Genomic DNA, 16090 nt, shown 5'->3' on the forward strand with positions numbered 1-16090 from the left:
TCTGTGTGATTCATGTCTGCCTGTATCACCTCTGGAAGAAATTCTATGTGGTCTTGTGGGTGCAGATGGCAGAGGACCTATGTCACTGCTTCTCTCGGGGTTTGCTGAGGGATGGCGATGAGGGAGAATGAGGATAAAAGTTCTCCATGAATACCTCTGCTAGCTTGGACCTTGGAGATGTACCTCATTCCCTCTACATGATACAGAAAGACAAGGAAGAAGAAGAGCATAGAGTTAGCAAAGAAGGGGGGGATGGGGAAGATTGTTTCTAGGTAGCTAGCTGACTCTACTGAAACTGCCAAGTTTCAAGTCTGCCTTCAGATATAAAACCTAAGATTTAAGTTTGCTTGGCCTTGTTTCTAGAGAAGAATGTGGAATTAACCCTCATCTTAATGCTCTTCTAACATTGAAGAACAGCAGCATCCTCAGCATACAAAACAGGTTAATATAGTTACAATCTCTCATGCGACAGCCCTGTAAACACCTTACCATGATCTGGTATTAAGCCAGTTCCTGGTCGTAAAAGGAGGAGAACTTTATTTCCTCCAGACTGAATCAATTCAATGGCTCGTGTATGGGTGATTCCTTGGGTTGGCTCCCCATTGATTTCAACAATCTGGTCACCAACCTGAGAGAGAAAAGCATCCACATTAAGCACAAAGGATACTCCAATGCTTGCCCTGTACACAGAACCTAATTAAGTAATTCAGCTTTGTCTAATATTAAATTCAAAGCAGTTAACAATATTCATATTAAAACAAACATCTGCTGAACTCACAGGACCCCCCGCTAAAAGGACCCCAATTATCAGCTGAAATTCCAGGTGCTGACCCACTCTCTAGGTCAGCCTTTCCCAACTAGTGGGCCACCAGGTGTTGTTGGGCCACAACTCCCATTAGCCTCAGCCAGCATTGCCAACGGTCAGGAAAGATGGGAATTGTGGTCCAACAACATCTGGTGGCCCACTAGTTGGGAAAGGCTGCTCTAGGTACTTCAAAACAACTTTACATTCTATGAGCTGCCACCTACATATGACTGCTGAAGGGCAATGCTAAAGGCCAGCTAGGAAACTCATGATTTCAGTTGTCAGTGAGGTGTGGAAGTGCAATCTAAGAATAACGACGTGTGTATGGCAGTGTAGTTAATTGACCAGCAGGTGTCACTGTTACATGTAGTGTACTGTACAGTCATTTCACACAGTACAGTGCTGGGCCTGAAACCACAAGGAATAAGGAAGGTGGGGGGAAGGGAATATATCGGGCAGTGATATTTCAATATAGTTATCTGGAACAGTTTCTTGTTTGAAGAACAGAAAACTCAACACTGCTGTACAAAACTCCCTCTAGCTGTTTACTGTGTGGTTGGAAAAACATTTTTGAAGGAGAAACAGTTCATTTCAGCGAGCACATTCATTTAGGCAGGAAGATCTACATTGGCAAGAAAGAGTGTAGGACAGCTCCTGGGGCTCAGATTTGTAACTGGTTTCAAGTTTCATTGCCTTTTGTCCAATTCCATGCAAATTCATCACTCTTTCAGACTTCTGCAATAAAAACTGTAGAAGAAATGACTTTACAGTCATATACCACAAGTCACACAACTGTGTATAGGTTCTCGTAAACAAAATGTAGTGTGGGCCACTATAAACATCCTTGCAGATATAATTTTATGGTTTACAAATGGATTCTAAAAATGAAAACTGGTATATTGCAGTAATAAAATTTACACTATTAAATATTTTTCTACCATGCATCTCAGTGAACATGGTAAGATAATCTTGAGAAAGTGACTGGTCAAAACCCCAGCCAGCAGGGCGAATACGCTGCAGGCAGAAGTCACTTTTCTCAGTGGAACCCGGTGATCAATCTACTGTGCAGACAGTGCTTTTAGAAAGTGGAAGGATTTGTTTTGTTTGTTTAGAGGTGCAAGAAGTGAATATGATCCAATGCATGGTGTCTTGCAGTTTAAGGCGAGATCAAAACCAGCTTAACCAAAGGGATTACTCTCAGCCTCATTTTTCTTTCTATTACACAGTGACATGACTCACCTATGTTGCAGAGGGCTCGCAAGAATTAACAGTTAAAATGATTCGTACTTTATAAACTAAATGAACCCTGCTTCCTGTGGTTACTTTTAGGAGCTCCTGATTCACACCCATTTTTGAGAAAGTAGCATTGCTAAAGTCATAATAACAGCACCTTAACAACATTACATCAAGGGCTCATTCACCTGCTCATCCTCCAAAACGATACACTGTATATCACATCCTCTACCAACATAGCCCTTATGCTGACTAGAAAGGCAAATCTTTACACAAATGAATAAATGCATGCAAATATGACATCACATTGCAACAATCAGAAATCAGTAGAATACTTCAGTATCCAAGGTCCCTGTTGCTGACCTCAAGGTCACCATACCAACTTAGAATGGCTCATTTTCCAGCTGAGCAGGTCAGGAAATCATTTTCTGTGGTGTGCTTTGATAAAGGTTAGCATCTCTTGAAATAGTTGCATGGAATTTATTTTCAAAAAAGATAATAAAAGGTGGAGATTGATGGCCTGGATGAACAAACCTTTGAAGAATGCTTAACCTCACAAAAATGGACAGAAATGCCTTCCCAAGGAACAGAGTTTTAAAAATATCTTGGGGGGGGGGAATGCTACTCCTCAGTCCTATAGTACAGCAGGTACAAGAGAAAAACAGAAAAGCAGAGAGCCTAAATGCATCTAGTTTTAAAACCTGAAACAAAGTCAAGAGTCCTGGGAACTACACAGGTTTAATCCTATTTATTTCTTTGTCAATAACTCCTACTTTCTTAGTTGACAAAGCTTCAGTTATTGCAATCTTAAGAGCGAAGGTTTTAATGCAGATATATTAGTATGGAAGTAAAAAGAAAAGATTGGTAGTGCTGCAAGACTCATTGCTGCTTCACATGTTATGGTACCTTGCAGGTTTCATGGCTGAATACCAAGTGTACACCAGGTAATTAGAGTCTTAGTTTGGTCCCTTATAGGCCTGCACACTCAGCAACACTGAAGTGATAACTGGTTGATGTACAGGGTAGAGCAGCCATGATGTATCAAAACAGATGACACTTTTGCTCAGTTTATGTCAATCCTGGGTACAGCTGCTTGGAACCTTTGTACACATTTTCAATGATGCCACCAAGAAGAATGTGCATTCATACAGCTGTATGAAGACATAACAAAAGTGAAAACATAACATATTTTTGCTGGCCAGTGCAGTGTTGAACTGTGTCAAAGGTGGCTGCATGGAAAATTACTGATGCAGGGGTCTCAGTTACTCTTCTCTGTCCCCCTCCCAGATAGATTATGGTAAATCATAGTCTACGTATGATCCTGTGTTATGGGAGTCCACCCATACTCACTGAAATTAATGTAAATTTATTGGATAATTCCAACCTCTTGATCCAGGTTGCTTTATGGTATAAAAAGTGTATTCAAATTTTGGGTTAGTTAATTTTCTTAGGAGGGAAGGGGGGGAATTTGCCTTTTGGATCACTTTTTCTTCTTTCTTTCCTCTGTCTGCCTTGCTTCTTGCTTCACATGCTTCACCTAAGCTGAAGGCCAGAAGACCTGAGCATCTGCCTTGGATAGGTTACTATTCATTCATTCATCATTCATTCATTTTTATATATCCCACCCTTCCTCCCAGTAGGAGCCCAGGGCAGCAAACAAAACACTAAAACACTCTAAAACTTCATAAAAACAGACATTAAAATATATTAAAACAAAAATCTTTAAAAACATATTTAAAAAAAAGTTTTAAAAACATCTTGAAAAGCAACACTGGAATAAGGTCTCTACTTAAAAGGCCTGTTGAAAGAGGAAGGTCTTCAGTAGGCACCGAAAAGATAACAGAGATGACTCCTGTCAAATATTTAATATTAAATATTTAATACTGAATTATGAATTTTCTTGATTGAATACACAGAGCATATATGTGGACTGTAGGGAGTTAGGTGGAAAATATATTTGCTTTGTCAATTATTAAGTCTCTTTCCTTGCAAACTAACCCAAAGTGACTTACAATAAGATTAAAACCAATGATAACAAACCCATTAGAACAACAAACACAACGCAACCTAAAATTGATCTGTACAAATAAAGACAGGTGTTGCAAGACCTGCCATATTAAAAGAGGCCACTGATACCTCAAGCCCTTCCAATTAAGGGCCAAAAAGGAACATTTTTGCCTGGCGCCTAAAAATAGATAACGATGGCACCAGACATACCTCCCTGGGAAGAGCATTCCACAAGTGAGGAGCCACCACTGAAATAGCCCATTCTCGTGCTGCCACCCTCCGCATCTCCCTAGGAGGGGGTACATGGAGACAGGCCTCAGATAAAGGTCCGTGTTGGCTCATGTGGGCAGAGGTGGTCCTTGCCATGTTTAATAGTAATTCTAATGTTACAAGTTCATATTTTTATTATTTTATTCTTAGTTCCTCTCATCTTTAACCATTAGTTGGTTTATGCACATATAGTACTTCACGTTACTGTCTTAATTTTTTCATATATGTTATCATTCCTATAACACCATTAAACCTATGCAAAATATATGTTTAAGATACTGTTTAAATTACTTTCCTATTATCTTTGTTTTATATTCTATTACATATTTGTTTCATTTTGAGTTTGTGGTTTTTCTATGGTCATGCTTTACTCTTTATTCCACTGGGATGCTGCTGAGCATATTGAACCAGGATGGAAAGATGCAATGAAGGCTGATGTGTCGGCCAGAATTTGGCATGGTATGCATGAGCTCTGATTAGAACCCCTGATTAACAGAGAGGACCACAGGTACCGATAGTAAGTCACAGCTTTTTGAACTATGGACACAGGGCAGATGAATAGGCAATGATTTGCATTGCCACTGGCAGATTTGATAACAAGTACTCAGGAGCCCTTGACTCAGTTACTCATTGTGTTCCTTTTCATGATAAGTTGTTCTACAGAAAAATAAACTTAACTAGGAAGACCTGATAGCAAAGGAGATTTTTTTGAAACACATCAAGCTGCTGCCATAGGAAAAATTTATCATCACAGCAGAGAGACTCTCAACAGTTGGATACTTCATGTGCTACTTCCTCCTTTAACAAGAGGTTATCTCAGTATATGAAAACATGTGTACTGCAATATGCCAAGTGCAGTGTTTAACGCTATGAGCACATGGATTGGGTGCAACTGGTCTGAACAGAAGTCTCATGCAATATTCGTGATCACCTCCTCCCCTTCTCCACTAATCAGAGGATTTTTTAAAAGTTTGGGCAAGATCCAATGTTGTGTCAAAGGACACAATGGAATTCCCCTTCCTCCATGAAGCCCCCAGTGCCCCCAATCTACTCAGGAGGTTCTCCCAACCTTCCAGAGGAGATTTTGGGGGCACATGGGGGGGGGAAGAGACATGCAAGTCCCATTTGCACAAGTTTCTTGCCCCAGTAAGACACCACAAATGGATGTCACCCTTGATTTTTAAATTGTAAATGTTTACCATTGATTCATACGTTTGCTCCTAAACCTTTGACATCTACTTTTGCATCTGCTAATTTATTTATAAGATACATCAGATAATTCATGATCACAGAGGTTGCTTCACTTTACAACCCCATCAAAATTCCTCTCCTTTTTCTGCAAAGCTGGATCATATTCACTGTGGGGTGCATTAGTGTCTGGTGCAATTGTGACAATTCAGTATTAACTGAAATACTCAGATGAAGTCCAGGACATAATGCTGCAAAACTGGTACACCCTTAATAACTGTAGAGCAGGGATAGCCAATGTGGTGCCCTCCAGAGGGTAGTTGGACTACAACTCCCTTCATCTCTGACCATTGGCCAGGGAGGCCAACCAAGTTTGGAGGGCACCACATTACCCATCTTTGCTGTAGAGATGCAACAAATAGGTTAATAACTCTTTGGGAGTTGACACAAACAAGGAAGAGTGACAATACCGATACTTGTTCTGTACAAAACCATTTTAAAGGTCGATCAATTTCACGCAATAAGACGTCTAGGTCAGGGGTTCCTAAACTGTGGTCTGTAGTATGTCTGTGGATTTGTGTTGAAGATGGGAGACAGCACATCCAATGCATTAAATATTCATGCTGATTTTTATTGCTTCTTTTATGTCTTATATTTCATATTATAATACAATAAAATACAATATGTAAGATGCAAAAGAAGCATTAAAAATATAATGAAAAATCATACAGCAACTACAACAGGCAAAAAGACCACAAAATGTTCTACCAAGATCCTTGGCTCTAGATGATCAAGCCCTCAAAAACTAAACATTAGATACTCACATGAATTCTCCCATCTTTAATGGCAGGCCCATCTTCAGCAAGCCGAAGAATAAACAACCCCATGTTGTACTCCTTCCCTCCGCGAAGGCTAAATCCAAAGCCTCGAGGGCCTCTCTCCAATTCTACTGGGTAACATGCAGGGCTCTGTGCGGAAAGCAGAGAGTGCAGACTAAGATTACCTTGGAGAAAGATGTTCATTTCTGTATTGTCAGATAAATGTTCAATTTCATAAGTTCAAAGGAAGATCTAAGAGCAGAAATGAAGTTCACAGCTCAGGCAATATTTCAGGTGTACACCCATAGGATTGCACCCAGGAAGATATCAGGAGCAGACTTAAATCTCTCCACTCAGTGGAATTTTGAACTTCGGCTCTCCCAGTTCAGTTATTTATTTCTCCATACAGTGGAGAGACTGGGGAAGAAAGTGAGCCTAAGTCAGATCCTGAGCCCTCTCCTAAGTACAAGCCTAGGGGAAAAATATTTTATTTACTTATTTAATTATTATTTGATTTATATCCCACCTTTCCTTCCAGTAGCAGCCCAGGGCGGCAAACAAAAGCACTAAAAATGCTTTAAAACATCATAAAAACAGACTTTAAAATATATTAAAACAAAACATCTTTAAAAACATTTTTAAAAAAGGTTTAAAAACATTTTTTTAAAAAAGGTTTAAAAACATATTAAAAAGCAATTCCAACACAGACGCAGACTGGGATAAAGTCTCAACTTAAAAGGCTTGTTGAAAGAGGAAGGTCTTCTGTAAGTGCCAAAAAGATAACTGAGATGGCGCCTGCCTAATATTTAAGGGGAGGGAATTCCACAGGGTAGGTGCCACCACACTAAAGGTCCGTTTCCTATGTTGTGCGGAACGAACCTCCTGATAAGACGGTATCTGCAGGAGGCCCTCACCTGCAGAGCGCAGTGACTGACTGAGTATATAAGGGATAAGACGGTCTTTTCAGATATCCTGGTCCCAAGCTGCATAGGGCTTTGTACACCAAAACTAGAACCTTGAACTTGGCCTGGTAGCAAATGGGCAGCCAGTGCAATTCTTTCAGCAGTGGGGTGACATGTTGGCGATACCCTGCCCCAGTGAGCAGTCTCGGCACTGCATTTTGCACCAGCTACAGCTTCCAGACCAACCGCAAGGGTAACATAGAGCATATTACAGTAATCCAGCCTGGAGGTTACCAGTGTATGGACAACAGTGGTCAGGCTATCCCGGTCCAGAAATGGCCGCAGCTGTCTTACCAGCTGAAGCTGGTAAAAGGCACTCCTAACCACTGAGGTTACCTGGGCCTCTAGCAACAAAGATGGATCCAGGAACACTACAGACCTGCTCTTTCAGAGGGAGTACAACCCCATCCCAAACAGGCAACTAACCAATTATCTGAACTCAGAACTACCAACCCACAGCATCTCCGTCTTGCTAGGATTCAGACTCAGTTTATTGGCCCTCATCCAGCCCACCACCGAGTTCAGGCAGTAGTCCAAGGCTTGCATGCCCTCTCCCAATTCAGATGTTACAGAGAAACAGAGCTGGGGGTTGTCAGCATACTGCTGACACCTCACCCCAAATCTTCCTATGACCACTTCCAAGGGCTTCATACAGATGTTAAACAGCATGGGGGACAAAATAGTACCCTGTGGCACCCCACAGCACAATTGCTGGGGGGCCAAAAGGCAATCACCCAATGCAAATCTTTGAAAACGACCCTGGAGATAGGATCAGAACCACTGTAAAACAGTGCCTCCAATACCCATCTCACCAAGTCAGCCCAGAAGGATACCATGGTCAAAGTATCAAAAGCTGCTGAGAGATCAAGTATTGATCTCAGTATTGCCTCAGGTAGTTCTTAACATGATCTACACAATCAAAGGCTTTGCTGTAATCTATAAAGCACAGGGTGATTTCCTTCTGAAATTCAGTGGTTCGTTCCATTATCCAAAGTATGTTTGAGGTATGATTTCTGGTGCCTCTTCCCTTTCTAAATCCAGCTTGGATGCCTGGCATTTCTCACTTCATATATGGTACGAGCCTTTGTTGCAGAATCTTGAGCATTACTTTACTTGCATGGGATATTAAAGCAATAGTTCAATAATTACTGCATTCCCTGTGATCCCCTTTCTTTAGAATTGGGAGAAATATCAACAACTTAAGATATGCAGACGATACCATATTATTAGCAGAAATCAGTAATGATTTGAAACAAATGCTGATGAAAGTTAAAGAGGAAAGCACAAAGGCAGGACTACAGCTGAACATCAAGAAGACTAAAGTAATGACAACAGAAGAGTTATATAACTTTAAAGTTGACAAAGAGGACATTGAACTTGTCAAGGATTATCAATACCTTGGCACAATCATTAACCAAAATGGAGACAATAGTCAAGAAATCAGAAGAAGGCTAGGACTAGGGAGGGCAGCTATGAGAGAACTAGAAAAGGTCCTCAAATGCAAAGGTGTGTCACTGAACACTAAAGTCAGGATCATCCAGACCATCGTATTCCTGATCTCTATGTATAGATGTGAAAGTTGGACAGTGAAAAAAGTGGGTAAGAGAAAAATCAACTCATTTGAAATGTGGTGTTGGAGGAGAGCTTTACGCCTACCGTGGACTGTGAAAAAGACAAATAATTGGGTGTTAGAACAAATTAAACCAGAACTATCACTAGAAGCTAAAATGATGAAACTGAGGTTATCATACTTTGGACACATAATGAGAAGACATGATTCACTAAAAAAGACAACAATGCTGGGAAAAACAGAAGGGAGTAGAAAAAACAGGAAGACCAAACAAGAGATGGATTGATTCCATAAGGGAAGTCACAGACCTGAACTTACAAGATCTGAACAGGGTGGTTCATGACAGATGTTATTGGAGGTCACTGATTCATATGGTTGCCATAAATCGTAATAGACTTGAAGGCACATAACAACAAAAGCTCTTAACATAAAATTGCAAATGAAAAGTCGCTTTACTAAAGATCACCCTGATTTTTATTTTGACTCAGAGCCAAGCCCTCATAGAGAGGCTGTTGAAAATTACTTACCGATCTTTGGGCTCCATACTGCAGATGTAACATTTAAATGTGTTTCACTCCATATATTAGCTATTAGCTTATACTTATGCATATCTGTTCCAGTATGCTTTAGTCATATTGCAATTTCATCCCAATGCTTAAATTTGATTGTTTTAGCAATTCCTGAACTAATTCTACATTTAGACTCTATTCACTTTTAAGTTTTAAAAGGCCAATAGATGTTCTTCCAAAAAAGGTCATGAACTTGCCCTTTTCCATTTCTTTCAGACCTGAAACACTGCTCAAAAAAACTTGTCGGAAATTCTGCACCATTGTAACAACTATGGCATTTTTCTTTTATTTTTGTTACTTATAGAAGTCTGAAGCACTGAGAATTTAATGAGAGTCCCTGGAAGTGTTAAGACTATTCTAGTTTAACCAGTTAGCAATGAACTGAAGTCAATTTGAAGTGACATTTCAACTTCTTTATCAAAAATATGGTTTCTTTCACAGATGTAACCTGGCAGGCTCTGTGAAACAGCATAGCATTCAATAAAATTAGGCATTTGTTCTTCAATTCTTAGCAGACAACCAGATATTCCTAGAATACTACCATTTCCCACTTCAGGTTGATTCTAGTTGCTAATTCAATGATAAAAAACACTGCTGGTTTAAGAGTTAAGGCTATCTCATGTTGGTTCAAGCTCCCCAAAAGCTGGGAACATAAGGATGATGCTTTAACAGACACGATGCTGTGCAATGTGACATGTGCTTGTTTATAACTGACCATCCATGCACCTACTTTTCCTTTGTCTTTCAGGGCCAAATCCAGATGTGAAGAATGGAGTGCCAGGACCAACAAAAGTGCCCTATGTTATCCTAGTCATGTATTATACAGCCACAAGAGTGGCTGTATATGAGTCAACATGGATTTTTCACATTCCGCAATATTAAATTAAAAATACCCCCCAATGCCATTCTGATGCTTCCCATAAACTCATTTCACAACAAAACCGTACAAAACTTATAGTCCTGAACTCAGATACGCTTGCTTAACCATCTACATTTTCATGGCAATACACAAAACAGTCAGAGAAAATAGAGAGTTCAAAGTGTAAAAAGAGAGAGAGAAAAACCAGACCCCTTTTGGATTTTTTTCTGTCAGAGTTCTCATAATCTGTTGAAATTAATTAAAAATCAGACATAGGATACTTTCCCAGAGGAAACTTCAATAAAATTGCAAAGTAAGTCAAACATATTTAAAGTGACGATCTGAACTATATCAACTGTTTTAATATAGTTGCTTCCTCCCTGCTAAAACAAGATCAGCACAGCACATCTTGTTTCTGTTCTTTGGGCTGATTGCAGGTGTTGCCACCACTCACCATATGCTCAGAGGCACATATTACCAAATTCTTCCAAGCTACACAGGAAGTGGATTGGACTGTGAAAGACCAACCCAAACTGTGTTTGCATTTTAACAAATTTGTAGGGCAGTACAATATCTCAGAGAGGAGGTCAGGTCTCCTGCTCCCCTGGTGCATTCACTATAACTGCCCAATTTCCCTGCCTTTTAAAGTTTGATAGAAATATCTGTTGGCTATAGGTAAGTTCTTAAATCGCAAGGTTTTTTGTTTTTAGTGAATTATCTTATAATTCCATGCCTTACTTTATTGCTAGAGGAACCCTTCTGAGAGTTGTGATTTATTATTAAATACTAGATTCTGTTAAATGCATTGTGGGTGCTTGTGGAATAAACAGTTGCAGGGTGGATACAGGTGCATGGTTGCGGGGTATATGTATGTGTGTATGGGGTGTGCGTGCCCATGGCAGTTTGCTAGATTTCCAAATGTACCTACAGGCCAAAACATTTGGTGACCCTTGGTCTAATCATTGCACCACACTGTAACAGGCATTGTACATAGCAGCAGCCAGGTGGTTCCCAAATTCAAAAGAACCCACCCCACAGGGTCTTTTCTCTCAAAATTTTCAATAGAGCTCCCATACTTTAAAAATTCACATCAACTACCCTGAATTATGTTCTACATAAAGGTTGCTGCTAACTCCTTTAATTTCTAGACTCAAACACACAAAATACTTTTTATGTTTATGAAGTCAGAAGTAATGCTAAGATGTTATATTGGAACAGTCCTTGGAGTTCAAAGCATGAACACGTTTCATGAATTTTGCTGGTGGTATAAGCTTTTGTAGAGTATGCAGTGATTATGACACAAGATACCACCTGTAGTCTTACTTGCTATGGAACGTTTCAGCCTCAAGCAATAGACACAAGTTCACCAGAACTGTTTTCCAAAGAAGACTTTAATACCTGAGGATGTTTGCTCCCTGTGACAGATGAAACACCTTCTGATGATGAAAAGTGCTTGAAATTGTTGCATTGCTCTTTGCCAGTATCAGCTTCTGTAGCACTCCTGAAATCGAAGGAAGCAGAGGGATTTTTGTTTATTTATATACTGTCCAATAACTAAGAGCCAGTGTGGTGTAGTGGTTAAGGTGTTGGACTACGACCTGGGAGACCAGGGTTCGAATCCCCACATAGCCATGAAGCTCACTGGATGACCTTGGGCCGGTCACTGCCTCTCAGCCTCATGAAAACCCTATTCATAGGGTCGCCGTAAGTCGGAATCGACTTGAAGGCAGTACATTTACATTTTTTACCAATAACTAAGGTTCTCTGGGCAGTTTACAAATAAAAATAAAAACCATAAGGTACAAATATATAACATATACAAACCTAAAACAGAATAAAACCAGAGTAAGACAAGCAATAAAGTATGACATCAGTACAATGGATCTAAAAAACAGTAAAATAATATTGAAAAGCCCAGGGCAATAAAAAACACCACATGCTGCAGAAAACACCACAATGTAGGACCAGACAAGCAGCTTAATTGCAGTCTGAGATTGATAGACAAATGGTCAAGGAATACCCAATCACCTTGAACAAATTCAAATCTGCAAGGCCCAATGAATTGCATGCTAGAGTATTGAAGGAACTGGCTATAGAACTCTCGGAACCACTGTCTATTATCTTTGCAAAATTGTGGAGGATGGGTGAAATGCTGGGATGACTGGAGAAGGGCTAATGTTGTCCCTATCTTCAAAAAGGGCAAAAAGGAGGAACTATAGACCAGTCAGCCTGAAAAAATTCTGGATCAGATTATAAAGCAGTCAGTCTGTAAACACCTTGAAAACAATGCAGCAATTACAAGAAGCCAGCATGGATTTATCAAGAACAAATCTTGCCAGACTAATCTTATCTCATTGTTTGATCAGGTAACCTTCTTGGTAGACTGTGGGAATGCTGTGGACATAATGTATCTCAACTTCAGCAAAGCTTTTGACAAAGTCCCCAATGATATTCTGATGATCAAGGTAGCTGAATGTGGGGTGGATGGAACAACTATCAGGTGGATCCACAGTTGGCTACAGAGTCATACTCAAAGAGTGCTTATCAATAGTTCCTTCTCAAACTGGGGGGAGGTAATGAGCGGGGTACTGCAGGGCTTGGTCCTGGGTTCATTGCTCTTCAACATTTCTATTAATGACTTGGATGAGGAAGTGCATGGAATGCTTATCACATTTGCAGATGATACAAAATTGGGAGGAGTGGCTAATACCTTGGAAGACAAAACAAAATTCAAAGGGATCTTGATAGGTTGGAGCATTGGGCTGAGGACAACAGAATGAAATTTAAAAGGGATAAGTGCAAAATTCTGCACCTAGGGAAACCAAATGCACAGTTATAAGATGGTGGATACTTGGTTCAGCAAAACTACATGAAAGAAGGATCTTGGGATTGTTGTTGATCACAAGCTGAATATGAGCCAACAGTGTGATGTGGCTACAAAAAAGGCAAATGCTATGTTAGGCTGCATTAACAGAAGTATAGTATCCAAATCACTTGAAGTATTCCTTCCCCTCTATTTGGCACTGGTTAGGCCTCATCTTGAGTACTGTGTCCAGTTCTGGACACCACACTTCAAGAAGAATGCAGACAAACTGGATTTTTAGGGGATGATTAGGGGACTGGAAACAAAGCCCTATGAAGAGAGACTGAAAGAACTGGGCATGTGTAGCCTTGAAAAGAGAAGACTGAGGGGAGATACGATAGCACTCTTCAAATACTTGAAAGGTTGCCACACAGAGGAGGGCCGGGATCTCTTCTCAATCATCCCTGAATGCAGGGCACGGAATAATAGGCTTAAGTTAAAGGAAGCCAGAGTTTGTCTGAAAATCAGGAAAAACTTCCTGACTGTTAGAGCAGTATGACAATGGAACCAATTACCTAGGGAGGTGGTGGGCGCTTCAACACTAGAGGCATTCAAGAGGCAGCTGTACAGCCAGCTGTTAGGTATGCTTTAATTTGGAGTCCTGCAATGAGAAGGAGGTTGGACTCGATGGCCTTATAGGCCCCTTCCGACTCTATGATTCTATGATCTCTGGGAAGCGCATTTTAAAATTTGGGTAGCATCACAAAGAAGGCAATCAAGGTTACCAGGGTTACTGTCTAACTCTCTCCAAATGGAAGCTGGTGGATTTCCATCAGAACTAACCACAGCCAGGTTCCAGACTGTCCTCTTCATGCTGACATTCTTTCCTTTCATAAAGTTAGAGACCCTAAATATCCTTGCACATGTTAGATTAGCTTAAATTTCTTGCACTTCATATGCAAAAAGTATAGACATAAAGCCCATGATATAGCATAGTCTAAGGGAAGTGACAGGAGAACACCTATCTGTCTAATGTCAAAGACTGAAGTGATGGCAACATGGAGAGGCCAAGCAAGAATATGGCACACACAGCATTTTCTACGGAAATTCATTGCCCAGATCAATGGAAGAGGAACTTTTTAATGGCGTTTGTCCATTTCCAATTAGCTAGCCAATACATTTTGCATGGAATAATTACTACAGTAACTTTTTTCTAGATAATTAGTGCTACATGAGATCTAAGGGAAGATGCTTAGTTATAAAATTCATTTTGTATGCTAACAAAAAATACCATTGACTAGATTATTAAAGCAATTCCTCAAATATGCTGGTTTAAGAAGCACCCCATCATCATCTCTCACTTTCATATTTATGAATCTATTAGCCAAAATACACTGGCCAATGATATAGATAGCATAATGGCTGATTTGAGCCAAGCATCAATCACACTAATACCTGAAGAAACTGTTCAGAAGAAGAACAAGAAACATATGAAGCCACTTGACCTCTAACAGGGCCTGCTGTGATTTCAATCATACAGAAAATGCAAACAGCAGGAGCACAGTTTTATCTGCTCTGTTTCCAAACTAAGCCCCATGATTATGGCTATTCTAGGAACAATGCCTTGCCAGATTTTCACCCGTAGAAAAGTATGGAGGAAAAAAGATTTTAGACTGGAAGTAGATTTGTTTTGGGTGCCACCATTGCAAGGAACTGAATATTAAGAGTAGTTCAACAATAATACAAGTTGTATATATTTGTAAACACTGGCTATTTATCTTGAATGCTTTTTCTAGTAGGGGTAAAGGAGACATCCAATGTGCTGGATTATATCCACCAGTTGTCCATGGAAAGCAAAAAAAATTAAAATGATAGCCTTTTGCCCATCTATGTGACCATATGCTCCACTTCCAGTTCCACATATGGCAAAGCTTAAGAGGGAGATGCTGAAGAGATTCCAAGACTAATCCCAAAGGGAGCCATGAAGCAGGAGAAGGTGGCGGTACATAAATCCAGGTAAAGTCAAGAGTCTCCTCCCTTGGGAGAGGGTGTACATGAACGGGAGGTTCCGACTAGCTTTCAAATTACAGAAAAGGCCTGAGCCTAAAATCACTGGTCCTCTTTGGGAGTGACTTGCAGGTCTCATTCATCCCAACTAGAAATAACATTCCTGGTTAAATAGCCAATGCTCTTTTCTCAGTTCAGGTGATAAGACATTCAATATGCTGGGATGTTCCTAAGCTAATATGAATCTAGGGTAGGTCAAATCTGAATATGGACCAATGGAGCGTATTGAGACAGCACCTGCTGAAAGACTCTCCTCCCAAAAAGAAACCCTTCTGAAATGTCTGGAAAAGTTGGAAGGCGACTTCCACAGGGTGGCCTTGCAGATTTCAGAAAGAGGGACATTCATGGATAAGGCCGCTTGTTGATGTGATAGCTATCTTTCTAGAATGAGTCGTGATGTATTGCAGTTTGGTATAGGCTGAACATCATAGGCTAGAAAAATGCAGGCTTAAGCCATTTAGAGAGAAGTGCGGCTTGAGATTTTTTTCCTTAAAGATCTAGGTGTGAAAGATATAAACAGGGAATCTGCCGGCTGATTGACTGGGTACATTTGAAGTAGGTTTTTAATGCCCTTTGAATGTCCAGATTTGTGCCAGATTCATTCCCATGAGTGAGAGGGGTGGGGACAATAAGAATCAGCTCCTGTTTCCTATGAAAAAGGGGAGTGATGTCTTTTAATGGTTTAAAGGGAGGTGCTGTCAGAGCTTTAAGGTCCACATGGGAGACTGCTATAGGCCACTGGTAAGCTAGTGAGGGAGACTCTTCTCAGGAAGTGTAACAGTTGATAGGAACCCAGGTTGTTTGATCTCCCTTTTGGGAGGACTGAATCCAAGGCTGAGGTTTGGTGCCATAGGGTGTTAGGCTTGACCCTACAGAAACCTTAGGAGTGCCCACTCTGTTGAAGTTGCGGCCCTTATGATTGTACTACTTGGCAATGGC

The 16090-nt window shown here is 40.3% G+C and overlaps 1 protein-coding gene across 4 annotated transcripts in view; it reads right to left on the bottom strand.

Moving 5' to 3' along the window:
• The window catches only part of MAGI3 (membrane associated guanylate kinase, WW and PDZ domain containing 3), a 274835-nt gene that overhangs the window by 7252 nt on the left and 251493 nt on the right, over positions 1-16090 (bottom strand). For all 4 annotated transcript variants that reach the window (XM_061631977.1, XM_061631976.1, XM_061631979.1 and 1 more), the window contains 3 exons: positions 11680-11782; positions 6328-6471; positions 490-628 (listed from right to left, as the gene is read on the bottom strand). In XM_061631977.1, the coding sequence (XP_061487961.1) occupies positions 490-628; positions 6328-6471; positions 11680-11782 (386 nt within the window). The remainder of the gene's footprint in view (positions 1-489; positions 629-6327; positions 6472-11679; positions 11783-16090) is intronic.

This window comes from Rhineura floridana, chromosome 6, assembly GCF_030035675.1.
Source record: "Rhineura floridana isolate rRhiFlo1 chromosome 6, rRhiFlo1.hap2, whole genome shotgun sequence".
In the NCBI taxonomy this organism is placed as follows: domain Eukaryota; kingdom Metazoa; phylum Chordata; class Lepidosauria; order Squamata; family Rhineuridae; genus Rhineura; species Rhineura floridana.